The sequence below is a fragment of the Urocampus carinirostris genome, chromosome 1 (assembly GCF_059441175.1).
Source record: "Urocampus carinirostris isolate Australia breed hairy pipefish chromosome 1, RoL_Ucar_1.0, whole genome shotgun sequence".
Classification (NCBI taxonomy): Eukaryota; Metazoa; Chordata; class Actinopteri; order Syngnathiformes; family Syngnathidae; genus Urocampus; species Urocampus carinirostris.
This window is the reverse complement of record NC_142349.1, coordinates 2,485,261-2,511,422: the sequence shown is the minus strand read 5'-3', so window position 1 is coordinate 2,511,422 and position 26,162 is coordinate 2,485,261. Positions and strand designations below refer to the sequence as shown.

The window sequence follows — 26,162 nt, the reverse complement described above, 5'->3', positions numbered from 1 at the left end:
AATAAAGAACTTTATCACAATATTCTAATTTTCTGAGACAGTCCAGTATATCAGGGGTCTCCAACCTTTTTTTACACTGAGACATATATTTTTCCTAATGAGCACAAAGAGCTTCCAGTTTGAATATGAATTTCTAAAATAGCAACTATGCTAAATTACCTATTTAGCTAAAAAGGTAGTTTGATAGTTAGCTATAAAGGTAGCCAGGTAAAAACTAAAAGGGAGCTAGATATCTATCTATCTATCTATCTACTTTGGTCATATCCCTAAAGAGGCGTGACCGACAGCAAGACAAACACGTACAATAACAAAGAAAATAAAAGGGAAAAAATAGCAAAAAAACACACACAAACATTTTTGGACCATGGCCAACCCAATTGCCCAAACACCCAAACAAGTTAGGCACCTCGGCACCTAAGTTGGTCATGCTTTCGTCCCTCCAGATGAAATGGCACACCAGAAAGCGGCCATGTCACTCGGGTCAGGGTGACACAACACACTCTTTTGTTCAACAGCAGGGCCCAACAGCTTTCACTGGTTTTTACGGGTGCCCAGCCCATCCTTAAGAACGATCTTTTCAACACCTCTCCACTCCTTTCTATCACCAACAAGAGCCACACCACTTAAAAAGCATACATTCAACAAGCATACTAACTAGTCAATCATAGCTGTGCCACTTTTTTTACGGCATTCAGCAGTACAACCATCCAACCCAGGTGCCTTACCCCCCTTCATTTCTTTCACTGCCTCTTGCACTTCCCATGTTTCCACAGGCTTCACATTTTAATCACCCAACACGGGCATTCTCTCCATACCATCGATCGCCTCGACTCTCACTTCTCTCCCATCCTCCACATTTAGCAACTCCTCAAAATACTCTGCCCATCTCGTCCTGACTGCACTACCGTTAACCAGCAATCTACCATCCTTATCTTTCACTTTCTCTTCCTTTCCAGACTCACTGTTTCTTACTCTTTTCACTTCTTTCCAGAACACTTTTCTCCTTTCCTCAAAGTTCACTCCTATCTTTCGACACCATTCATCATTTGCTTTCCTTTTCGCTGCTTCCACTGCCGCTTTTACCAACCTTTTCTTCACTTTATATCTTTCATACGCATCGCCACTCTTATCTTGCAGCCACTCCTCAAAGGCACGTCTCTTTTCTGTCACAGCCTCTGATACCTCATCATTCCACCATTCACTTCCTTTCCTAATACCTCGACCAACTTTTCTCATTCCACACACTTCTTTTGCACTCCTCAACACTGCCTCTTTAAACCTCTTCCATTCAATTTCCACACTCTCCATTTCTCTTCTACTAATCCGTTCATACTCTTCCCTCATCCTCTCTTTAAACTCTTTTTCCTTTTCTGCCTTATTCAACTCTGACATTTTCACCTCTTCCCTCACACTCTTCTTATAACTAGCCCTCCACGATCCATATATTCTCAGTTTTCTTTCCACATAAAAATGATCAGACATACCACTCATTTCACCCCTGTAAACATGCACATCCAACAATCTACTTAACATCCCTTTCTTAACCACTATATAATCCATCAGTGCTCTGTCCACCATCTTGCCACTATCCACTCTGACAAAAGGTATACTTATTCACATCCCTCTTTTTAAACAATGTACCGTAAATTCCGGACTATACTGTAGAGCGCACCTGATTATACGCCGCACCCACCACATTTCGGGAGGAAAACCGATTTTGTACATACACAAGCGGCACCTGTATATTAGCCGCATCCGCCCACATTGAAATAGCGCAATAGCATTCCGTTTAGCACTCCGGACGCTAACGTGTAGCCACCCGGAGCTACCCGGGCTATCTGGCTTCAACGCCGCTAAACAGAGACACGAAAGCCGGGGGGAATCGGAGAGGAGGCGGACTTGCTAACACGAGGTGGTGTATCCCTGGATTTTCACAAAGAACAGTTTTCCATCTGCCGCAGGGATGTCGAACTTTTGGACTGGCGTGACGTCATCCACTCCACTACAAGCACCCCTAGGGCATCATGTTAATCTGTTAATAAACAACGGGGTAGACTGCTGGAAGTGTGAATTTCCCTACGGGGATGAATAAAGTATCTATCTATCTATCTATCAATACAAACACGATATTGGGGTTTGGGGTTTTTAAGGGTTATTGATCTATCTTCGTTATTCATTATCCATTATCCGTTATCGGTCAGTTCATTATACGCTACAAAGCCTAGGAGCCGGGACACTTACTCTCAGCCAAAAGGCTAAGCTAAGGTCCTAGCCCTAAAGCCTTGTTGCGATCATTGCGAATGCACCGTTCCCGGAGGTACTGCAATACCGGGCCGATGCGTGGAGTGGACAGAGCAAGCTCTTAGGGGTTTGGGGTTTTTAAGGGTTATTGTTCTATCTTCGTTATTCATTATCCATTATCCGTTATCGGTCAGTTCATAATACGCTACAAAGCCTAGGAGCCGGGACACTTACTCTCAGCCAAAAGGCCAAGCTAAGGTCCTAGCCCTAAAGCCTTGCTGCGATCATTGCGAATGCACCGTTCCCGGAGGTACTGCAATACCGGGCCGATGCGTGGAGTGGACAGAGCAAGCTCTTATTCCATCTCCGGATTGCCCCATACCCGATACAGTCCAAAAATCACAGCCAACATAATGAGCGGAAAATGATACCGGTACTTAATATTCAATGCAGACCTCCAGACTCCGGGTGCCCGTTGAAAGTAATCCAAGGAAAAAAGTGTATATTTCCAAAGGTAAGGTTGGGAAAAATATATATCCACTATTTTCGGCCGCGTCCACAAACACGTCTCACCTTTACGCCACTTCCCGTTAGCCCGCGTTTGCCCCGCCCCTTCTTTCTCATTTGCTCGTACAAAACATATCAGAATAAGTTTCTAAAATAAATGCATTACAAAAATATACAGTTGCAAATACATATTATACATGGTTACACATATTTACAAAGAAAGACGGTAGACCGAGAGAGTTTTCAAAGCTCTGATAATAATATTATAACTTTCATCCCAAACCGTGCCTGTGAAGGGTGGCAAAACGCTACTAATATTACGCTCGCAACACAGTATACAGCTCTGTTAAAAAAACATACCGTATTTGTAGTAAGTACGGTCCTCATCTCCCTCCTTATAACTGACGTCATCAAAGTCGTCTTCCTTTAGTATGGGAAAGAGACATTGTCACATAGACGGCGTTCCACGCTCCCTCATTCAAAAACACGTTAGCATCACGCTCGCAAAGTAGACTTTAAGTGCGGTAGCTCTGTTTCCTTCTATATCGGACTGCACGATTGCGTTTAGCTTGAAAGTTGTGTCATGTGCCTTTCTTTTTGCAATTTGCACGATAAGGATATGTCTACGCTAATTTAATTTGTGCACACGCCAAGAAGTTGCAGTCTAAATCTTACCTTTTGTACTCGAGCGCCGCTGGCGGCCGTTAGAAAGGTTACATAAATTGGCCGCATCACTGAATAAGCCGCAGGTTTGAAAGTTTGGGGGAAAAGTAACGGCTTATAGTCCGGAATTTGCGGTATTTCCAATCACCAACTCATTTTTCACACATAACTCAATCAATTTCTTTCCACTCTCATTTCTTCCTGGTAGTCCATATCTACCAATCACATTTTCAACCGCTTCATCACCCACTCTAGCATTCAGGTCACCTAGTATTACCACTTTCCGCCCTTCTTTCGCACTTGCCACACATTCGGGCAAGTCCCTCCAGAACTCCTCTCTCTCCTCAGCGCTTCTTTCTGAACCAAGTCCATATGCACTTATAAACATCCATACTTCTACATCCCACTTCAACCTCACCCACATCAATCTGGAAGATATCTCTTTCCACTCCACCAGTTTTTCCTTTGCTTTCTCACTCACAAGCACAGCCACTCCTTCTCTAGCATGTCCACCCGTATCCAGACCTTCTACCATACATACCTCCAAGCTGTAATTCACCCTTTCCTTTCATCTTTGTTTCACTCAAGGCTAACACATCAACCTTCCTTTTAGTCATTATCCTTCCGATCTCCTCTTTCATCCACTCAGTCGCTTTACTTCCACATCCTCTCACATTTAGTGACCCTATAACTAGGGTTTGCGAGACCTGTCGGTCTCCCGCCCCCCCTTTCTTTGCCTTGCTGTCTCTTAGGGAGTAGAGATAGAGAGGAGAGGATCCCCAGTCCCCTCACTCCCTCCACTTTAGTCGCCTCTTACGACACACAGCGGACCATGGTGGGAGAATTCTCTTACCTCTCACAAGGAGAGGGCCCCTCACCACAGGGAGCTAGATACCTATCTAAAAAGGTAAAACCCCACCTAAATAGCCAGATAGAAAGCTGAAGAAAGCTAGATAGCTAGAAAGGAAGCTCACATTTAGCTTGATAACTAGCAAAAAAATCAAATGTTAGCTAGATAGCATGCAAAACTGTCACGAAGCGGAGCGGGAAAACAGGAAAAAAGGACCCATTCGCGTAGACGTACTCACAATTTATTGGGGGAAGGATGAGGAGGTTGCGCACACTCGATCCAGGGATCGATGGTCACGGAGTGGATTAGAAATCCAAACAAAAGACAAGTTGTCAAAAAACAAACAAACGGATCAGACCAAAAACAAAACAGGATCAAATACGGGCAGATTCACAGAACTAGGCATTTAACAGGTTTTAACAGAAGTCTCACAGAATTCTCACGGAGTTTAACAGGTTTAACAAACGTTCAAGCAACGCACAGTACAAAGGAGCGCGCTTAAGTACTCCAAGAGCAATCAGTCCAATGCGTCTCAGCCGGTGTCAAGGGACGGGGCCAGCTGGGCGCCATGACAACCGTGCAGGACATGACACAAAACATGTAAAAAGCTAGCTAGATAGCTTGTTAAATACAGTAGCTAAATAGGTAAGAAGATAGCTAGCTACAAATTTGAAAAGGTAGCCAGATAGCTAGCCAAAAAAAATACTCATTTTTTGCTCATTCACTTTATAAAACTCATTCATTGGAATTTTGTTGTATTTCCTGTAAAATAAATAAATTCTCATTCTACTCTCTTAATCTATTGTTTTAAAAATAATAAATGCTTGAATAGATATTTTTGTCAATGAAGCCCATAAACTGGAATTTATTTAATTCTTTTTCTTGTTAATATGTTATTACCAGGTTAATTATCAAATACTAATGTTAAGTAGACTAGAATATAACAATGACCTAGCATTGGTGAGCTACTTTCAGAAAAGGTCTGCGGGCATCACAAGTGTCCTTAGGGGCACGTTGGAGACCCCGGCTGAAGATGTTGACACTTTAACAAAGTTCTATAACATAACTACTTGTCTGTTCTTCTCTATTGAATTGACTTAAATACTGCTCAGCAAATTTCAAATTCTTTGAAATACAACAACTTCTTTTTGAAGTAACCGAAAAGGTTACTCTCCCCGGTAACTAGTTACTTTTACTATAGAGCAATTCAGTTACTAACTCAGTTAACTTTTGAAAGAAGTAGTTTGTAACTATAGCTAATTACTTTTCAAAAGTAACATTCCCAATACTGGTTTTTAACCAAGTTGTTATTACCAGGTTAATTATTTGAATTACGGTTAAATAGACTCAGTCAACCACTAAAAACATCCCTTTACTAGAAAATCACAATCAGCTACTTTCAGAATGGTCCGCAGGCACCTCAGCTGTCCTTAGGGGGCAGCCTGGGGCCCGCGGGCACCACGTTGGAGACCACTGGTTTAGAGTTATCTTCATTGGAAAAAAAATGTTTTTCCTTCTAAATAAGGATATTTCTAAGCAACCCAAAACTTTTAAACTGTTGTGTATATAAGGAACAAACAAAAACAGTTGTTCTTTTTCTCATAAACATGTTTAATGATATATTCATTTTGGATGGAGTAGAATAAAGAGCGAGGGCACAACTCACCGTCAGAAGTCGACCTCCACTCCTGCATGATCAATCAGGTAAATTGAACGAAAGTGACCATTCAAATAATGTTGGTAGTGTGTATTCTTTGGAATTAATTCCTATGCTTTTCCTTTTATTTTAGGGCCCGGGTTGTCCAAACTTGAGTATTTTATCTTTCATGGGTGGTTTCCATGGTAGAACTATGGGTAAGTATCAATTTTAACCTCAGGATTCATATGGGTGTTTAAAGGTGTTGAAAATCCTTGAATTTTAATCTTGTGTGAAAATATTTCCATTGCCTTGTTTCCTGGCAGTCAGACTCGATAGACCAGGCTTTTAAATAAGGAAAAAATAATTTAAGAGAAAATTTGAATAATTGACACTGATTATGGCTTCAGTCCTCATTATCGACTTGTCATGTGAAGCGTTACTGCCTCCTGCTGTCGCATCCAAGAGGACAGGTTTTTTTCGAGTAGCGGCTCTTTCGGCTCGGTTACCTGAGAAGCTCCCAAATGGCTCCTCAGATGTGTTTATTTTTTGTGATTAATCATCAATAATAATAAAACATTATGAACCAAGTAATTTTGTAATTAGTAACGTGATAAGTTTTCCTGTGAATCCCTGCATGACGCATTAAATTCAAATTAAATATTCACAGATCTACAAAAAAAGGTAAAATACAAAATAATTTTAGATTATCAAACACTGAACAGATTTAAAATCGAAAATAACACAAATGCAAAACAATAAAATATTAACTAAAAATACTAACTCTTCAGTGCCTCAAATATATGACAAAATGCCCCAAAAAAAAACGATTTACATTTCTATTTCAACCTATTTTGACACAGATCTTCTGAAAAAAATGTAAACAATTATAAACTACTTTACTTAAAAAGATTGAAAAGTTAAATGCACTCTGCTTCAGAGCAATCAATGTCATTAAAATGAGGCCAAATTTGACAAATTTTCAGCTTTTCATACATACTGTAATTACAGTGTGTATGTCTTTTTTGTATTTCGGTTTGAAGTCCATTATTACCCAGCACCTATAGAGCCCTTTCTGTGTTTGTAAACAAGTGTGACGTAGCCAAGCTGCGGGTGCATTGTTGAAGCAGAATGGCAGAATTCATGTCAGTTTAAAGCAGGCCCTTTACACAAAATATTATAGATCATAGAACAGCTCAGAGTATCTTTGGTATGTTGGTTGGTTGGTTGGTTGGTTGGTTGGATCCCTAACCACTGGGATCATAGGGGCACCATTTCCTGTGATGTGTCTTGGGCAAGTACAGCCTGAAGGCGCCCGCCCTCAAGCAGACAAATGTTTCCACCGGGTCTCGAACCGGGGACCTTTCGTGTGTCAGGCGAATGTGTTAACCACTGTTAGAAATGTTAAATCACAAACTAACCTCTGCCTGAGGACTTTAATTTGAGGATTCAAATCGCCCCCACGACGGACATCTCTGAAAGGGAAGATCGGACAGTCATGTAGTTATTCAATAAATTCTTTTTTGGTGTATAATATGAGGTAAAAATTTGCCTGCCTTCCCATGCTTGACATCCAACGTGTCACAACTTATATCTAAAATTAAGAACACAGTCCATGTTACTACACGTATCCCAATATCTCTCACACACGCACGTAATTTAAAAATTACTAGATTACGCTGTCCAAGGTAATCTGTTCATGTAACACAAAAGCAATTTCAAAGTCAAACACCATTGATGCCTAAAAGTAACAAGTTTAGTCAAGGCATGTTTATTTGTAAAGCCATTAATTACTGATTTAGCCTCGCGAAGAAACGACCACAAAGAAAAAAAATCGACTCAGAATAAAGCTGTGTAATATTTTCTTCCCAAACGCTAACTATTTCCACCAGCCGAGTATAAACACGTCAAGAATGGCATGATGCTAATAACATGGCTACCAGTAGCAGTCAAAAAATAAGGCTAAAAACAGGGGTTGAATAAAATAACATGGGGTTATCTTTTCTTCACAACTTAAACACAAAATACTCTTACCGATGCGGCAACTCAATGCTTTGAGCGTGGACCCAAAATATTTCTTTGTGGTTATATCTCCGACAAATAGAGAGCTTCACGTATACATTTTTTTTCAAAATTCATAACAAATAGCAAGTCTTGGTCGCTTTGGGCACCCGGAGCAGCAAAATGGCAGACAAACATGGCAGCGACTTAGAGACAGGCATGCCATAAAGTTTCCTTTTTATGAACGTTAACATTAGTATGATAGTTCATGTATTTTTGCTTAGCATTCAAATTATGTTTTTTTTTCTTTACTCAGTGAAAGGGAGCACTAAAAATCTCATACTGTCCCTTTAAGATAGCAACCGGAGGCGTGTTCAGGAGAGTGAGTGATTGCTATCGCGAGCTATCGCTAGCTTCTGAACGGCCAGTGATTATTGAGCGCTCGCGTGCCCGAGTAATCACGGGAGAAAGACCGCTTACTTTGATTTCCAACATGGCGTCGACAGTGCAGAAGATGGAGGATCTCACCCTGACGAGTGCTGTTGGCGATGTAATATATCGTCTTACATTGCCTGGTAATGTTTGTGAACAATGCAAGACAGGTATGACCCCTTTTAGTCTATTTTCACTCATAATAAACACTGATTCATAATGATACACTCAACACTGATACACATTGACATCTCGCACACAAAATTTGTGTCTTCATTAAATGTCGTCGGCCATTTTGGATCAGTAAGGCAATCACAGTGAGCGATTACAATCGTTCAGCAGTGCGCGGCAAGCGATTAACAGGAGACTACATGTCTGATCACTCTCCTGAACACGCCTCAGATTGTGTTGCTAATAGTAGTCGCCCTCACAGTTCATGGGTCCCGGGTTGCAGCTACAGGCCTCCTTGTGTGGAGTTTGCACACCGTACCCTCGGGCACTGGATCTTATTATTATTATGATTAGGCATTATTATTTAAGGTGGTGAATGAAACAAAATATTTTACTTGCTGAAGCTTTCTTTTGGCTGAAGTCATACTTGCAGCTCCTTTTTGCACATGCAAGTATGTGAAATGCTTAGAAATGCTTGAATAAACTCTTCTTTTTATCTTTTGGGGGGGTTGGATTGGCATTTGAACTGTAATTGAAACAGTCCTTTTCTTTCACCAATTTCATTCTACAATTAAAGAAAACCACGACAATGCGCATGATGTCACTCTGCCCCACCCCAAACACTGACTTAGGGAACAGGTCTCCTGGAACCTTTTTTCTTTTGGGTGATTTGGTTATTTTGTGATTTGTTGATTGTTGAAAAGTAAAAGAAAATAAATGTGAAAAATACAATCCCTAAAAAGTTTTTATTTGAATTTGTCTTGTCAAGGTTGCTTGGCAACAACGCACTCCAAAGCAATCCATAAGTTGGATGTGCCTTCCTTTGATTGGCCAATTGCCCCTTTCCCCAAACTGCAATACCCGCTGGAGGAGTTTACCCGAGAGAATGCACAAGAGGAGGCTCGCTGTCTGGAGGAGGTTGGTTCCCATTGTGCGGTCCTGATTGGGTGCTTTTGTCTGCTCAACTCGTCTCTTTCTTGTAATTTTCCCGCCGTCTTGCGTCCTGTACATGTCTTCAGGTAGAGGACTTGATTGTAAAGTGGAGGCACAAGGGTAAGCCTGTTGCCGGGATCGTTATAGAACCCATTCAAGCCGAGGGAGGGGATAATCACGCCTCTGCCGAGTTCTTCAAGAGCCTTCGCGGAATTGCAAGCAAGGTAATAGTCACAGAAACAAGACCCTTTTTAAACCTCAAATTGCAGTTACTGCAGTGCTGTAAAACATACAGACAGCCCCGGAGTGCGAGCTTTGGAGCCGAAGTGTGCACTTTTGTGCATGTACTCCGACGCCGAAGAGCACTCGTGATTTGAGGGACTGCGTCCGAAGTAACTCCTAAGCTGCACCTTGGGGCTGCATTTTGGCGCCACGCATACTTCAGACGAAGCTTGCCCTTCGGCACGGAAGCACACACATTGGCGCTGTGCGTTTTACAGCTTCGGTTTTACTTTGGGCTCGGTTCCTCAAATTAAGTTTATCCGTCAGGTTCAGGCTTTTTTTTACCTGATTGAGCTGGATTTTTGGCCCGATTTTACGTCTTTTATCAAGTCTCTGTGAATGATATCAATTTGATGAATCACCACTAGATGACAGGAGTGGCTTGGTATGATCGTTGTCAAAACTTGGTACCTAATTTTGTTCACAAATCCACCCTATTACACTGTATGGCAGTGCGTAGGCGCCGTCCCATATGTATGCCAAGTTAACGCTTTAAAACCTTTTACTTTCTAAAAAAGATGACAAAGGGCCTTTGTAATCATCGGGACAGAGTGGGATGACGTTTCGTGCGATCCTCTGTACGACTCAAATCATGTGTCACCAAAAACATCGTGGGCTTAAAAGTTCTTGCAAAGTTCATGCATCAATGTTTTTGCTAAAAAGATTATTTTGCAAGCAAGATGCAAACTTTATGGAAAGCATTGTTTATATATAAACTGTCCATATACCTGTATATTAGTATACACACACACACAGAGTCTCTCGTGTCTCTGTACAGCTCTTTGGTCTTCGCCATGTTACAAGTTAAAGTCTTACTGATTATTGGGGGTTGGACAGGTGTCTTTATGCAGCTTACTACCTCAAATAGGTGCATTTTATTTAGGATGGTACATAGAGTGCAAGTGGACTTCTAATGGGCGGACTAACGGGACTTTCAGGGTCAGAATTCTAGATGATACACAGGGGGTCAAGCACCAAAGTGAAAGTTCCGCTTGAAGTGCATCCTTTCACAGAGACATTTTTTCAGAAGTGTTCTTTGAAATGAGTATTTTCAAGACACTGAAAATGTTTAACTGTTGTTGTTAAAAGCTTTTCATTCTAATAAGCTTCCTTTTTATATGTTCTATGCATAATGGCAAATGTTGGCTGGTACCGGTGCTTCCCATTTGAAGGTAACACATACCTGTCAACCTCCACGGCTCCATCGTATTTTCCCGTACAAAATACAAAATAATGGTACGCCATATTTTTTTTTTCGGGATGATGCGTGATGGGAAATCCCCAGGCGGCAATCGCATGCGCACAGTAGCATCAAACCGCTCGCTTTGTTTGCAACTAAAAAAAAACGATACCAAGATAGAGGCCTCCGCGGCGAACTCCTTTGACTTGATTGATCTGCCGTTTCGTGATAGTCGGTGGATACTGGATGGTACCCTTCATTGAAAAATTTGCCTTTTTCCGTACAGATTTTCTTGTACGTCATAGTCGTCTTAAAATGCATAAAAAACGAACTTTGTACGGCAAAACCGTACAGGTTGACAGGTATGGTAACGTCTGGGCCTGAAATAATCAAATATGACTACAGGGTGTTGCAAAACTAAGGGCCACTCGTAAAATCAACCACCCTCTGCAGCTGGATTTGCGAACTACCGTTTATCACCCAACCACAGAACATTCAAAGGAAGGCACATCCAACATCCTTATATGATTTAACATAAAATATAAGTCGCAGACACGATTTTTTAGGTAATATGATTGGAATCTTGTGTAGTACATGGATGTCTCTAACCTACGTATGCTTTTTATTTCCAGAATTGGAAATTATTGGTTAGCACAAAAACACAAAATTAAAAAGCAGCATCTTTGTCTTTGCAGAAGTTCAAAGAAGCGTAATAGGTAGAAATCTAACAGTGAAGTTACCAAATTTAGGTAAACATTTTCATAATTAAACAAAAACAAAAGCAGGAAAATACTTTTAAATCATTAAATCAATAATTTTAATCAATTACACTTGAATTAGTGTGTGTGTGTGTGTGTGTGTGTGTGTGTGTGTGTGTGTGTGTGTGTGTGTGTGTGTGTGTGTGTGTGTGTGTGTGTGTGTGTGTGTGTGTGTGTGTGTGTGTGTGTGTGTGTGTGTGTGCTATTTTTGCCACTTTCCAGTTTCCCTGGGGCATATGAACTGTAGCAAAATGAATACAGTTGTGTTTTTTTTTAAATGCACAATTGATGAACACTAAAAGAGATTAAATCTTGGTGAAACAATAAAATATTATGTAAGGGAAAAAAATCATTTAATTATTGAATCTTGCATCCCTGAATTGCGATCATATTTTGTTACAAGACAGGGGTGTCCAACCTTTTTCAAGCTGAAAGCTCATTTTTTATTATTAATCGCAAATAGCACCCAGTTTTATATGCGTTTCCAAAATAATTATGTTATTAATATGTTGTTACTAGGTTTTACCAGGTTAGTTGTTGGAAGTAGGGTTTAATAGATTTAATCAACTATGAAGAAATTATTTTACTAGAAAATCTCAATGACCTAACTCGGGTGATTTATTTTTAGAACAGGTATGCGGGCACCTCAGCTGTCCTTAGGGGGCACCACGTTGAAGACCCCTGCTCTAAAAAAAAATCCCCAACCTTACAGCTAAGGCTCGCTTTGTTGTTGGTTTACTCGTCAGGCTCCCAGAAAAGTAATTTATCTACCATGTGGCCTCTAAGCTAAAATAGCCCTACACTCTCCTCAGCTAGTAGATCATCATGGAAAGTCTCCTTTCATTCTTGGTTTGATGAGTATCACAAAGACAGTGCCGTCTACATTATAATGATTCAATTTCCCCATTTTGCATTGCGTCAACTAAGCTAACAAGCAATCTAACTAGAAGAGATTTGTTCCTGTTTATTGGTGCAGAAAAGAAAGTAAAGAAGAGATGTAAGCGGGCATCTAACCATGCTCGTTGTGTGGATTCTGTTTTAGCTCTTAAAACCAGGGTTTGTATGGGTGCTTGAAATCCTTAAAAATGTTTGAGTATTAATGTTGTTTTTAAAGGGTCAGAAGAATGCTTGAATTATGGGCGAGTTGCTTGAAAATGCTTGAAATAGCTGCCGTGTTTTTTGGCAGTCTGACTTGAAAAAGTGACTCAAAATGACGCAGACACGCCTGCTCTTGTAGCTTGTCATTATGGCGTTGTCAGTGATGTGTCATCGCCCCCTACTGGCCGCACCCAAGAGGACAGCTCTCTTTAGAAAACCAGCTCCTTTGCCGGGGCGGCAGTAGCTCAGGAGGTAAAGCGCTCGTCTTGGGATCAAGGGATCCCAGTACGAATCCCGGCTCGTCCGTGTTACATGTCGATGTGTCCTTGGGTAAGATAAAATATTATCAATAATAATAAAACATTTTGCACCAAATAATTTAGTAATCAGTTATTTCGAAAGTTTTGCAGGGGATCCCTGAAAAAAACATGAAATATAAATTCAAATATTCACAATTTTGTAAAATACAAAAAAAATTTAGGTTTTAACACACTGAACCGATTTGAAGTAGAACAGCAACATAAAATCCCTAAAAATGCAAAACAATAAAATTAAATTTAAAAAAACTGCTATAAATATAAGATAAAATGAAAAAAAAAAAAAACTATTTGCAATTCTCATCTCATCTCATCAGCCGTACCGCTTATCCTCATTAGGGTCGCGGGGGGGGCTGGAGCCCATCTCAGCCATCTCCGGGCAGTGGGCAGGGGACACCCTGAACTGGTTGCCAGCCAATCGCAGGGCACACAGGGACAGACAACTCATTCGCTCATTCACACCTAGGGACAATTTGGACCGGCCAATTCACCTGAAATGCATGTTTTTGGAACGTGGGAGGACACCGGAGTGCCCGGAGGAAACCCACGCAAGCACGGGGAGAACATACAAACTCCGCACAGGAAGTCTGGAGCTGGATTTGAACCCACGACAGGTTCCCATGACATGAACTGTGCCGCACAAGCGCTAACCACTGCGCCGCCGTGCTGCCTATTTGCAATTCTATGTTAACAAATTTAGACACAGAACCAGAGTACTGTTGAACCAGAATGGCAGAATTCATGTCAGTTTATAGCAGCCTATTGACAAAATGATCATAGATTATAGCTTAGGAAACAACTCAAAATACCACAAAGTATGTGCAAGATATCGACTTTATTTTAGTCATCAGAGTCAACCCAAAAAAAAAAAAACCTTCTTTTGATTGACGCTGGATTTCTTCCTCTGAAGGTACTGGAAAAAAATTGAAAAATTGGCCTTGAAAGTGATTGTAAAGTGCTTACATTTGGCCATGAAAAAAGTGTACAAACCCTGTTATATGCTTCAGTCCCTTCAACCGTATTTTTCTTCCAGCATGGTTGTGCTTTCCACGTGGATGAGGTCCAAACCGGAGGAGGGTGCACAGGAAAGTTCTGGGCCCATGAGCACTGGGGCATGGACAACCCCGCTGACATTGTCTCCTTCAGCAAGAAGCTTCTAACTGGTGGCTACTACTACAGGGATGAATTTCAAGCTGATAAGGTTTCAAAATTCACCAACATTAAGGCTTTTTTTGTAAATAAAATCCTTTCATTGCTTTGATTTGCTTCCTTCAGGGGTACCGCATCTTTAACACATGGATGGGAGACCCTTCCAAAAACTTGTTGCTGTCCGAGGTGCTCAGTGTGATTCGCAGAGAAAACCTCCTTGATGAAGTCACCCGTTCAGGGAAAGCCTTGATGAATGGCCTGTATGAGTTGCAGGTAGTGTTTTTTGTGAGTTTGAAGTAGAGGTCGACCAGACGAGACGTTTATCAACTGTAATTCGACAGGCCAATTTTTAGGTCTCATGCAGCTGAGACCCTCTCTCTCTTGCTCCTACTCTAGCCCTTCCCCCTCCCTTATCCTGCTACCCACTCCACGCATTAGAATTAGAAAGTGTATTTAACTTGTTTTAGGGAGTTATATTTAGGTGGGAACTGATAAATGATCTCATGTCTCAACATTAGTTGATAAATAAAATGTGTCTATGATTGAGAAAGAGCATAAAAAACACGCTAAAACTAAAGTGGAAGTGATGAGCTCTAACCATAATATTAGTCCATCAATCTGACTCTAAATCAGGAGTGCCCACACTTTTCAATTTGCGAGCTCCGTGGAAATTCCGCTCCAACTTTTATTTTATGTTAATTTAAGTCATGTTGGTTGTATTGTATTTTATTTTTTTTAGTTTTATTGTAAGAAGTTTCAGGGAGCTATTTAAGTTTTTATGTACCTTTACACAATAGCTGTAAAGCCTAATTTGGTATCCTTTACTGTCAGTTTTTTGTTGAGTGTAACATTAGTCATGTAAATTGTGGTTAAATTTATTTGAATTTACAACAAATATTCTTTGTTTCTTTTTAATAATACATTGTATTTTGAAGCGCCTTTCGGGACACCCAAGGTCGCTGTACATATGAGTAGGACACAACAATAAATGAAGAGTAAAACAAGAGTAAAACAAGCAAGTAATGAATAGCCAATAAAACACAATATAGTTAAAAGGGGCGGTGTGTGAGGCATATGGTCAAGAAAAGTCAAGTCTGAAGATGTGAGTTTTGAGTCCGGATTTGAATGTGGACAGGGTCACAGAATTTCGGAGGTCAGGCGGCAATTAGTTCCAGAGCTGGTGGGCAGAGCGGCTAAAAGCTCTGCTCCCCATGGAGCTGAGGCGGGCAGGATGTATAGTGAGATGATATGAGAGTTAAAGGAGAGTGCTATCAAGGATGACACCCAGACTATTGACCAGAGGGGAGGGAAAAACTGAGGAATTTTCAACAGAAAGAGAGAAGGAGTCTGTGCCAATGAGAAGTAGTTCCGTTTTGCTGTTCAGTTTTAGGAAGTTGACGGTGAATCATGATTTTATTTCAGAAAAGCAAGAGTTAAGGTCGGGTGGTGGGAGAATGGAGTTGGGTTTGCAGGAAAGGTAAAGCTGGGTGTCATCTGCGAAGCAGTGGAAGAAATTATTCAATTTCCTGAAGATATGGCCCAGGGGGAGAAGGTAGGTTATAAAGAGAAGTGGCCCCAGGACAGGCCCCTGGGGCACTTCTGAGGAGACTGGAGAGGGCTCGGAGGAGAAGGACTTAAGTTGAATGAATTGAGTGCGGCCAGAGAGGTACGAGTGAAACCATTGGAGTGAGGTGTGGGATAGACTAAGTGAAGAGAGTCTGCTCAGAAGGGTGGAATGGCAAATGGTGTCAAAGGCAGCACTTAGGTCGAGGAGGATGAGAATGGAAAGTAATCCAGAATCAGTGGCATTAAGAAAAATTTGATAATTTGATCGGCAAATTCTTCAAGTGTGCAGGATAGGAAACTGAGACTTTATGCAAACGCTTTAAATTCAAAACCCGGCCGTGACATCCTTGATTGAGGTTTACTTTTATCCTCGAGGCAGCGAATGGTCTTTTAAATATAATATCAAGATAATATCAAGAGACACTGCCAGACGAAACATGCCGACTAAAAAAAACGTACTTGAAACGGACGCTTTGAAAAGGTGAAGCAACTGGAAGCTGTTTTAACGGCACAGCAGCACTTTTTTTATGAGACCCGGCAAATCAAATGAAAATGCTTCAAAGGAGGGTGGATTTATTAAGTGCAAGACTGTTCAAAGAATGCGAGGCTGAATAGTTGGTGGACACCCCTGGTCCACGCTGACTTGCGTGTTCCACCCGCAGCAAGCAATGATGGGAGACGTGCTATCAGTTCCTTTTAAGATGTCTATGATGTCTATTTTTTACCAAACTTTATTGAAAACGGAGAATAAAAAATTATTGTTCGGTAGTTAAAATAATTTATCTCTTTTGCTAATTCAGTTATATGACCAAATATCTACTACAATGTGTTTCCTATCAAATTTTTATATTTTATTTAAATTTAATATCCAGTCCCCCCGCGACCCTATTGAGGATAAGCAGTACGGCGAATGAGATGAGATTATCCTTTTACAGTGGAACCTCGGTTCTCAACCATAATCCGTTCCAGAACCCTGTTCGAAAACCGATTTGTTCAATCACCGAAATCATTTTTCCCATTAAAAATAATGTAAATCGTTTTAATCCGTTCCAACACCCTGAATGTTTACTGAATGTTTAACGTAAACTTAAAGCTAACCCAGGCTAATCGTACCTTCGCGTTATCGTAATCTTCCGTACAAAAGATTACGCTAACATGAACGTGTAAAAATAGAAAAATGAGGTCGTTTACAAGTCATTTAGAACTCGGGTCTCCACAACAAGTGGTGAGCGGTTCATTGGAAAGGGGGCTCCGTTCCAACACCCTGAATGTTTACTGAATGTTTAACGTAAACTTAAAGCTAACCCATAAAGAAAATAATTATGAATAGGATTTCTTACCTTTGTGGTGGTCAGCAGAAGGCGCAGATGGACGGTGGTGCTATTATTTCTTTCTTAAATGCAATAGTTGTACGCACTACTCTTCTTTTTTCAGCTGTAGAAACTTTGCTGCTTGCACTGACTTTCTTCGGAGGCATAATAAGGGGCTAAAACACCAGTACGCTGCTCAGCATCGCACCTTAGCGTACGTACTCACGCATTACCCGCGTTCGAACTCCGATTTTTTTGACCGAACAGTGAAGCAAGAATTTCACAAAATTTTTGGTCGAACTCCGATATGTTCGAACTGAGAGGCGTTCGAAAACCGAGGTTCCACTGTATTTATTTATTTCTAACTCGCTTTGTAACAGGGGTCACACTTAGATATAAGAATACTTATATGGGCTTCTTTTTGTACAAAAATAGGCTGTAGGCTAACTCACAAGTTATTGCTCGATGAGAGCGTGATTTAGATGTGTCTGCTCCTCAGGCTCAGTACCCTGGCATCCTGAGTCGAGCTCGAGGCAAAGGAACCTTCTGCGCCATTGATGTGTGCGATGATGCGACACGCAATAGCATCCTTCAGAAGGCCCGGAACAAGGGTATGTCAAGTGGCAGGTTCTGAATTTTTCTTGAGTTTGCCCTTAACTTGCAAACACGATAAAGCAAAGGGACCACACTTATATACACACACACATGCTCACAATAACTACCATATTTTCCGCACTGCATCTCCCAACCACCGACCACTCCGAACAACCAAATCCAGTCCAGGCAACGTTTACTTTGTAGTAACTTCGACTTTTACTTATATTATAATTAACTTGGTTTAGTGAACTTTAAAAAATAACAGATGGAATGAACCAAATGATCTGTTAATGGAATATCATCCATCCATAGGACTCACTCACACACTTTGCCATCGGAGTGCCTGGAAAAAACCCACTCAGCCATAGGGAGAATAGTTAAACTCCACACAGGGAGGTTGGTCGCCTGAATTGAACACAGGACCTCGCAAGTATAAGGACGCCACTGACCAGATAATCATAAAAAAGATATCTGTTGTCACCCATTGATAAGATTATTACATTTACAAATCTGATGGCTCGAAAACAACAGAAACAATCGACAACAGAGCTGCCAAACATTCAAAAGCAGTTTTCTGTTTTTGAATTTTTTTTTCGAAGTAGCATTTGAGAGCACCATTTTAAGTCAAAGGTGTTTCTTAGACATAAAGAAACTTCACACCAAACCTGCTATTACTGCAAAATTCCAGAATGCACTGTATATGGTGTAAGAATAGTCTGTAGTTTGCAATAGTCTGTGTTCTGTGCAGCCCTTTGAAACTCCTTATGATAAAGTGCTATACAAATAAACATGACTTGACTAAATAACCAAAGAACACTTAGCATTTTATTTTCAATGTTTTTATAGAAAATGCGTATTCCGTAATTTGCTATAAACCAGTCATGAAAATAGGTCAGGGCTCCCAAACTCCCCTTTAAAAATACACAGACAAGTAAAATTATTCCCAACATGGTGGTTAGCTTCTAACCTTTTGATTGACACTACTTTTGTCCAACAGCAGGCTTTTTTTAACGGTCCACAAGATAAGGCCTCAAGCCTTATCCAGCTAAAATGCCCATGCTTCACTTATGTGCAGGTATTTGATCGTAACATTTTTTTAAGATAGAACAAAAACCTTGTTATTCCGTGTGTTCCAATATAGATTACTCAAGGTTAGTGGCCCTTGCAGTAAAACTTCCTAATGTTTCCTTTCAAAGGAGATCAAAAACTTCCATATTCTTCAAATTGTTCAAGAAAAAGCATTCAATTTATTTGGATTGGGATTTTATGAGAAATTCATGTGCCATGTAGTGCGTAAATAACAGCATTTTGACTCATGTAACTCCAAAGGCCGTTAAAATATTTCTTGAGGTTTTCTCATTCGTATTTGGACACTGATGTTGTGGCTGGGTTTTGTGAACAGGTATCTTCCTGGGAGGTTGCGGCGAGCGCTCAATTCGTTTCCGTCCAGCGTTGGTCTTCAAGGAGTACCACGTGCATTTGTTCCTCAACCTCTTCAACGACGTTTTGGCTCAGATCAAATGAATGGCGAGATTACAACATCCAAGAAATAATTCAACCCTCCGTGATAGAAGATAAGCACAGTCATGAAAAAGACCTTTAACACACAAAAAAAGGTCACCTGGGTTAAACGAAGCCAAAACAACGATAACAATGTCTCCGTACATGTGATGTCATCGAGCTGTAAATCAGATCAGTATTTTAAATCATTGTCATAATTCTATGAATGTTTAAAAATGACATAAGAAGGAAGTGAAGCACAATTGGTTGGATTCCAACTGGAAGTTAGAGGCTCAAGTTAAAACCTAAAGGTCTAGCATGATTATTTGCTCTTTTCCAACATCTCTTAAAAAGGTATACATTTTATAACAAACACAGCCTAATATTTCATTTCTCTCACCCACAGGACTTTAATCAATAACTACAACAAAAATGACGGAATCCGTTAAAACGCATTATGTTGTTTAGTACAAATGTGTTCTTTCTTGACTTAAGTCTTAAAGGGACAATGTGTATTCTTGACCACTTGATGTCTGTATAGTGTAGTGCAGGGATGTTAAACTCAGTATGGTTCGGGGGCCAGATCTAGGCTTTCTGTTCTGTGGCCGGATCAGTAAAAGAATGTGTAGAGGATTTTGTTTTAAATTACATTTATTTGGGTTTAGAATTGGACTTGTTTGTGACCGAATCACCCAGTAGGTGGGGCTGAAGGTAATTCACCAGAATAATCAGAAATAGTCTAATTTGTCTTTGTGAGGTTTATGGTTATTTTTCATTACGTCAGCTTCCTCTAGGTAAGGCTCATCTAACGTAAAATAAAATCTGCTGTATTGTGTCACGTAACGGAAAATGAATGCTAAAAGTCACAAGGAGTGCTAAAAAGCACAAAGACGAATACAAACTACGGAGACTCAGTGGACTAAAACATAACATTTTACTTCTAGAATTCTGCCCAGCCTTTTTTTAGGTTTTTGGGTAGTTATAGCAGCAAGATTTTAGACAATTATTTCAGCTCCCTATAGGTAAAGTTCATGTTATGAAAAATTAAATGAGTATTAATTGACCTACATGTAAAAAAAACGTGTTTATATAATAGTTAATTGATTTTTCTTATTTTTTAAATCAATACTGCTAAATAACACACAGTGTCCCTATAAGCTCTTTTTCACACTGCAATTTGTTTTGTCGGTGATGTCCACTGAGCAACACAAAAGAACAATAGCGTCCATATTTGGAAGCACATGGTAAAAGAAGTAACAGGGTCTATTGGTAGCATTTTGACACGCAGTGTTGTGCGTGAGTATTATTTTTTTCTTTCGAAAACAACATCCTCATCTTACTTTACGAGGCAGGCCGGGACGAAAAAAATATTGACAGTAGAGACACTGGAGGGAAAAGGGGGCTCTGGAGCACCACTTTTAGGTTAGGCTAGCACTTTTTAAGTTGCATTGAGTTAAAAAGGAAAAAGGTTGCAGGGCAAGAAGGGAAAAGGATTTATTGATTGACATAAAGCAGGTGTGGCAAACTCATTTGGGCTCAGGGGCTTCATGGTGCAAAAAAAACTGATGGGAGCCAGACTAGTACATTAAAGAGAGTGAAAGGAGAGAGAGAGAGAGAGGGAAGGAGTGGGGGGAAGAAGAAAAAGTGGGGGAGTGGTAGGGAAAGAGAGGGAGTGGGGGGAAGGAGAAATAGAGATAAAATACAAGAGAGTGAGGGGGGAAAGCGAGAGAGAGAGGGTGAGAGGCATAGAAATGGAAAGAGGAGACATTGGTATAAATAGAGAGAGAGAGGGTTATCTAATGGCAGTTGCTTTGCAAGTGGTGCCTGGCATTGTCCACATCAAGTGGACATATTTCAAAATACAGCTCATTTTTCTCTTGTGCTTCTCTTGAAACCCTTAGCATGTCTGATCCGGCATGTCTGATACCTGTGACATAAAGGGACCAGAGGGACAAGAGTGGCACAGATGCACTACTTTTAGGTTAGGCTTGGGAAGCTGCGAGAAAGCTTTTTGAGTTGTATTGGGGTAAAAAAAAAAAATAATGACTGATTGATTGACAGTATGTAAAAGAGGGACAGGTTTGGCACCAAATTACTACATTTAGGGTAGGCTAGGGCCTCCAGTAGCGGGAGAAGCCTACTGATATAACTCAGACACAACAACTTCATCATTTGGTCCCTGTTGCATTATTTTGTTTGCAAATTCTCACACTTATCTTTGATACACAATGGTGTGTTGAGTACAAGCCCAGGCTGCATGTCCGTCTGATTCCCATTTGAAATGTCCTTATGATTCTGCCTGTGGTCTTGCTCTTTCTATAGGAATGCCTCCCTTGAAATGTTATGGCAACCTTTTATTGACCAAGAAAATGTCTCTGAACATTTGTGCCTGCATGATATCTTATTTGTTTTTATTTGAAATTGTTGTTACTCAAGAATTCATCATGGCCAATCATAAGTCTCTTTTTTTTCTTCTAGATTGCATTTCATAGCTACCATTCATTGGTGTTTACTTCGGAAAAAGTAAGAAGACAGTTTGTAGCTTGAGCAGGGGTGGGCAAACTACGGCCCGCAGGCCACACGCGTTTTCACCCGGGCACACCGAACCAAAACGGTCAAAATATAATGTCTATAATGAATATAAATATTATTAAATGAAGTACTACTAATAAAAAAGCTTTTAGTGCCAACTTTGTCCCCATGTTTCCTTTGTGTTTCTACCACAGAAATACCACAACAGAAATACTACAAAATTACTACAAAACTAAATATGAAATTTAGTGCTTGAAAATGGGGACCTGATATATGTATTATGTTGCTTTCATTCTGTTAAGTAAAAATAATATGAAATGAAATGATCTGCATTTAGTATAGCACTTTTCAAGTCAAGGAAGACTTCCCAAAGCGCTTTACAATGTGCTTCACATTTACCCATTCACCCACACTCACACACCAATAGCGGCCGTGCAGCCATGCAAGGTGCCAACCTGCTTATTGGGGGCAATAGGGGTTCAGTGTCTTACCCAAGGACACTTCGACATGTATTCGAACTGCGATCTTTTGATCCTAAGACGAGCGCTCTACCTCCTGAGCTACTGCCGCCCCAAAATAATAATACAATGCTAACATTTTTACTACAGAAATATTACAAAAGAAAAATACTGCAAGTATACCACCATGGTAATATAACAAAATACAACAAAAATACTACTATGGAAATACTACAGATATCATACAGTGGAAGTAATTCAACAATACCTCGACAGTTTTACTAAAAAAATACTACTAATACAGTAATTCTAAAATACCAAAGTACTGTTACAGAAATATTACAAGAGAAAAATTACAAAAATAGTATTACTCAAATATGACAACAGAAATACTACATAAATACAACTAAATCTACTAAACTACTACAGATATACTACAAAATTTCCACTGTGTAAAGACTACAAAAACTACTGCAGGAATACTGCAAATTACTACAGAATCACTACATAAAAAAAACACACGCAAGCACTGGGAGAACATACAAACTCCGCAGAGGAAGTCTGGTAGCTGGATTTGAACCCATGAAATCAGAACTGTGCTAACCACTAAATCGCCGCGCAGCCATAAAAAAATGTTACTACAGAAATATAACAAAACTAAATATCAGATTTTATGCTTAAAAGAGTACCATATATCCTTTTTTGCTTTTATTTTGAGTTTTTCAAAACCAGTTTGATGAAACCAATCTTCGTAAAAAAGAATATAAAGAAATATAACATGCATATGTCTTTATGTATATTTTTGTATGAATGAAAAAATTGAATATGTCTCCTGAATGGGACCCTTTGCCAAATGTTGTTACCTGATGCGATCGGCCACTCCAAATAGTTGCCCACCTCTGTGCTACAACAATAAAATCCAATTCATCCATGAACCTTGAAGGCAACTGACTGATGCTCTTATCTACTATTCTACTGATGCAAACTGAAATCACGTGAACTAAAGTTCTTAAACTTCAACCGGTCATTCAGTGTTTGAAAACCTGTTATTTGTCTTAAAAGATGTAGCACATAATGTCTAAAAGCTTTATAGCACATACGTAAATATTTTTGTGATTTTAAAAGAAATTGTCTGAATCACTCAGGGGTCGGGAACCTATGGCCTGCGAGTCATATATGACTCTTTTCATGAGTACATATGGCTCGGAGATTAAATAGAATTTGCGTATTTATTTGATTTATTATTACACACCAACTGATTGTCGCACGTGCGAGCGAATCTGAAACTAATCCACTGGTTTAACCCTATGCTGTATTAGGGTATCCTGTTTCAAGATTATAAAATGCAATAACTGATGTGTCTCAGGGGCCATAAAAATAAATCGCTAAATAATCCTATATATGGAAGCTCATAAAACCACCTATTTTCATTGTTGAGAAACATTATGTTGAAAAGCCACTGACCAAATTTTAAACATCCAAAAGCTCTTGCAAAGCACCTAGAGCAATTTGATTGGGTAAGCGGTAAGAATGGAAAGAGCTACATACAGGGCACGCGCACGTTAAATACGTTTGTACTTTTGTTTGCCCTATTTTGTGGCATTTTTACCAAAGAACTCTTTGCTTGGACCTTGTTTTAAAACATTATTTAAGACAAGGGGCTTATACTCAATTTACTTGGGGGGCCGCCGAAGTTCTGGTCTGAGTGAGGTGGGGCCAAATCAGGATTTCCAGAAAAAAAAGTCCTGATACAAAGATTCCACTGTTCTCTAACATCCTTTTTTAAATTCCATCCACATAATAAGATCTAAAAATAAAAACATTTGAAAATAAATGAATCAGTCAGTATTCAATTCATAATCCGCTAGAGTTGCACTTAAAGGGACAGGTGTGCATTTTTGAGCCCTATCTAGTTTTGAAAAAAATCATTATATTAAATAAGGAGAAAAATATGCTTTATAGTCACTTTGAGTAGTTTGTATTCTTACTTTTTACAATTTTAGCACTCATTTTCAGTTGTGCGACAGAATACAATGGCATCTAGTGGCCAATTAATACACACTGGCCCTTTGACTCTCTTAAAGCAGAGGTGCCTCAAACTATCATCATGAGAGCCATAAGTTTGAGACCCCTGATTTAGGCCAAAAACAAGCCTCAACACTCTTAAGTTGCTGCATTTCATAAATTTTATCAAATCGCACGGGCGATACCGGGAGGAAGGGGGGGTCAGTGACCACCCAAGGACATACTCTGACCACCCAAAAAAAGTGGATGTAGTACTGACTGCAGTCTGGGCACCGCATATGCTATCCCAATGGTTAATCCTAATGTCTCACAGTGGAATAATATGTGCCCAAGAATTAGCTTTGGTCTTGGAGAGCGAGTTTGGCGGTTTTGTTGAATTTTGACTTTAAATGTATGGTGTGGCTCACTTAAAAACAAATATCAAAATATTTTTGCTTTTATGTCACTTTGGGTCCAAAAGGTTCCCGACTCCTGGAATAACTGCTACATGTCAGGTCATTTTTAAGAATGTTTCCTGTAACAGTTTGAGATCCAGTAAGATAGCATCTGTCTTGTATAAATGACCATATTGTTGGGAATTGTAGCGATCTCTGTTAAAGCTGTTTGGTTGTTTTTAAAACTGTTGAATATCAGAGTATTAATACTGCTCCTTGATTATGTAGACTCTACATTGTAGAGGGATGCAGACGAGCTTCTATGAGCATTTTGCACTCATGATTGGATCTAGAATTTCATTCTTGTAATTATTTTAGATGTTGTATAATCAGTGATTTAATATATAAATATACATGTCAATGTATTGTGACAAATAAATGACATTTTGACTAATTTATCCATTTGTTTTTTTACAGATAAATTACGGTGTAGAGGTGGTCATTAGGGTCAGCGCCCACCCACGGGCATGCTCTGCCCACCCAAACAAAAGTAGAAGTAGTACTGACGGCAGTCTGGGCACCGCCTATGCTATCCCAAAGGGATAATCCCATTCATATAGTATTGTGAATGTCAGTGGACACTAGCGTGGAATCTCCTGCATCCTACAGCATGTTTGCTTAGTCCTCACTAGAGGTAAAATCGGGCCTGATTAAAAAAAAACAGCCCGACTCAACACTTGCTTTCGGTTTTCAAAGCCAGAACCAGCCCGAGCCCGACCCATTACTTTGAATTGAGGGACCGAGCAAACCCAAAATTTCACATTTTATTTGTGAGGACTCGGGAGGAGGAAGGATGTTTTTGCCCAAAATGACTACAAAACTAAACAGATTAGGGGCCTAAAAATAGGGACCTCATATATCATTTGCTTTTATTCTGAAAAGAAAAAATAGAATAGAAATACTACAAAAATACTACTACAGTATGCTATAATCCAAAAATACTTCTCGTCTTTGTACTCTCTTTATAGTTCTAACCACATCTGAGTACAATAATATATATCCTATTCATATAAAATCCTCAAGTCATGCATTGATGATGTGATACTCAAAAGGTTTTCCCCAGTGATTTAGGATCTAGTATTAGTATTGTCACGTGTCGCTACCCGTCAATGCAGGTCCGACTCATCTCTGAATGGCGAGATGATGCATTACATCGAAAAACAACGGCGACCAGATGATGAAGGTGCTGTATTTGAGTCGGATCAGGAGGCTTCTCCTACTACTGGTAACCATGGAAACCAGTACTAATTGTTATATGTGAGGAAGAAAACCCCTTTCCAAAAAAAAACTGCTGGAAAGGGATGCTACAAAATACTACTGATATACAACAACAAAATGTTTCTCTGAAAATATTACAAACATACTAAAGGAAGAGGGTCCAGCCTTCTTCAAGCCAAGAGCTACTTGTTATTACTAATTATCGTAAAGGGCACCCAGTTTGATCTGAATTTCTAAAATAGCAACTTAGCTAGATGGCTCGCTAAATAACTAAAAAGGTAGGTTTATTAGTTAGCTAAAAGGT

General features: G+C 39.8%; 1 protein-coding gene and 1 pseudogene across 3 annotated transcripts in view; one reads left to right on the top strand and one right to left on the bottom strand.

Annotated features, from left to right (window-relative positions):
* The window catches only part of abat (4-aminobutyrate aminotransferase), a 58,195-nt gene extending 33,157 nt beyond the window's left edge, over positions 1-25,038 (top strand). For all 3 annotated transcript variants that reach the window (XM_088338420.1, XM_088338590.1, XM_088338507.1), the window contains exons 9-16: positions 5,903-5,965; positions 6,052-6,115; positions 9,271-9,419; positions 9,521-9,658; positions 14,103-14,270; positions 14,345-14,491; positions 17,594-17,705; positions 19,094-25,038. In XM_088338420.1, the coding sequence (XP_088194546.1) occupies positions 5,903-5,965; positions 6,052-6,115; positions 9,271-9,419; positions 9,521-9,658; positions 14,103-14,270; positions 14,345-14,491; positions 17,594-17,705; positions 19,094-19,215 (963 nt within the window). In that variant the 3' untranslated portion in view covers positions 19,216-25,038. The remainder of the gene's footprint in view (positions 1-5,902; positions 5,966-6,051; positions 6,116-9,270; positions 9,420-9,520; positions 9,659-14,102; positions 14,271-14,344; positions 14,492-17,593; positions 17,706-19,093) is intronic.
* LOC148373235 (U2 spliceosomal RNA) lies at positions 2,537-2,614 on the bottom strand (annotated as a pseudogene).
* Positions 25,039-26,162: the final 1,124 nt, after the last annotated feature.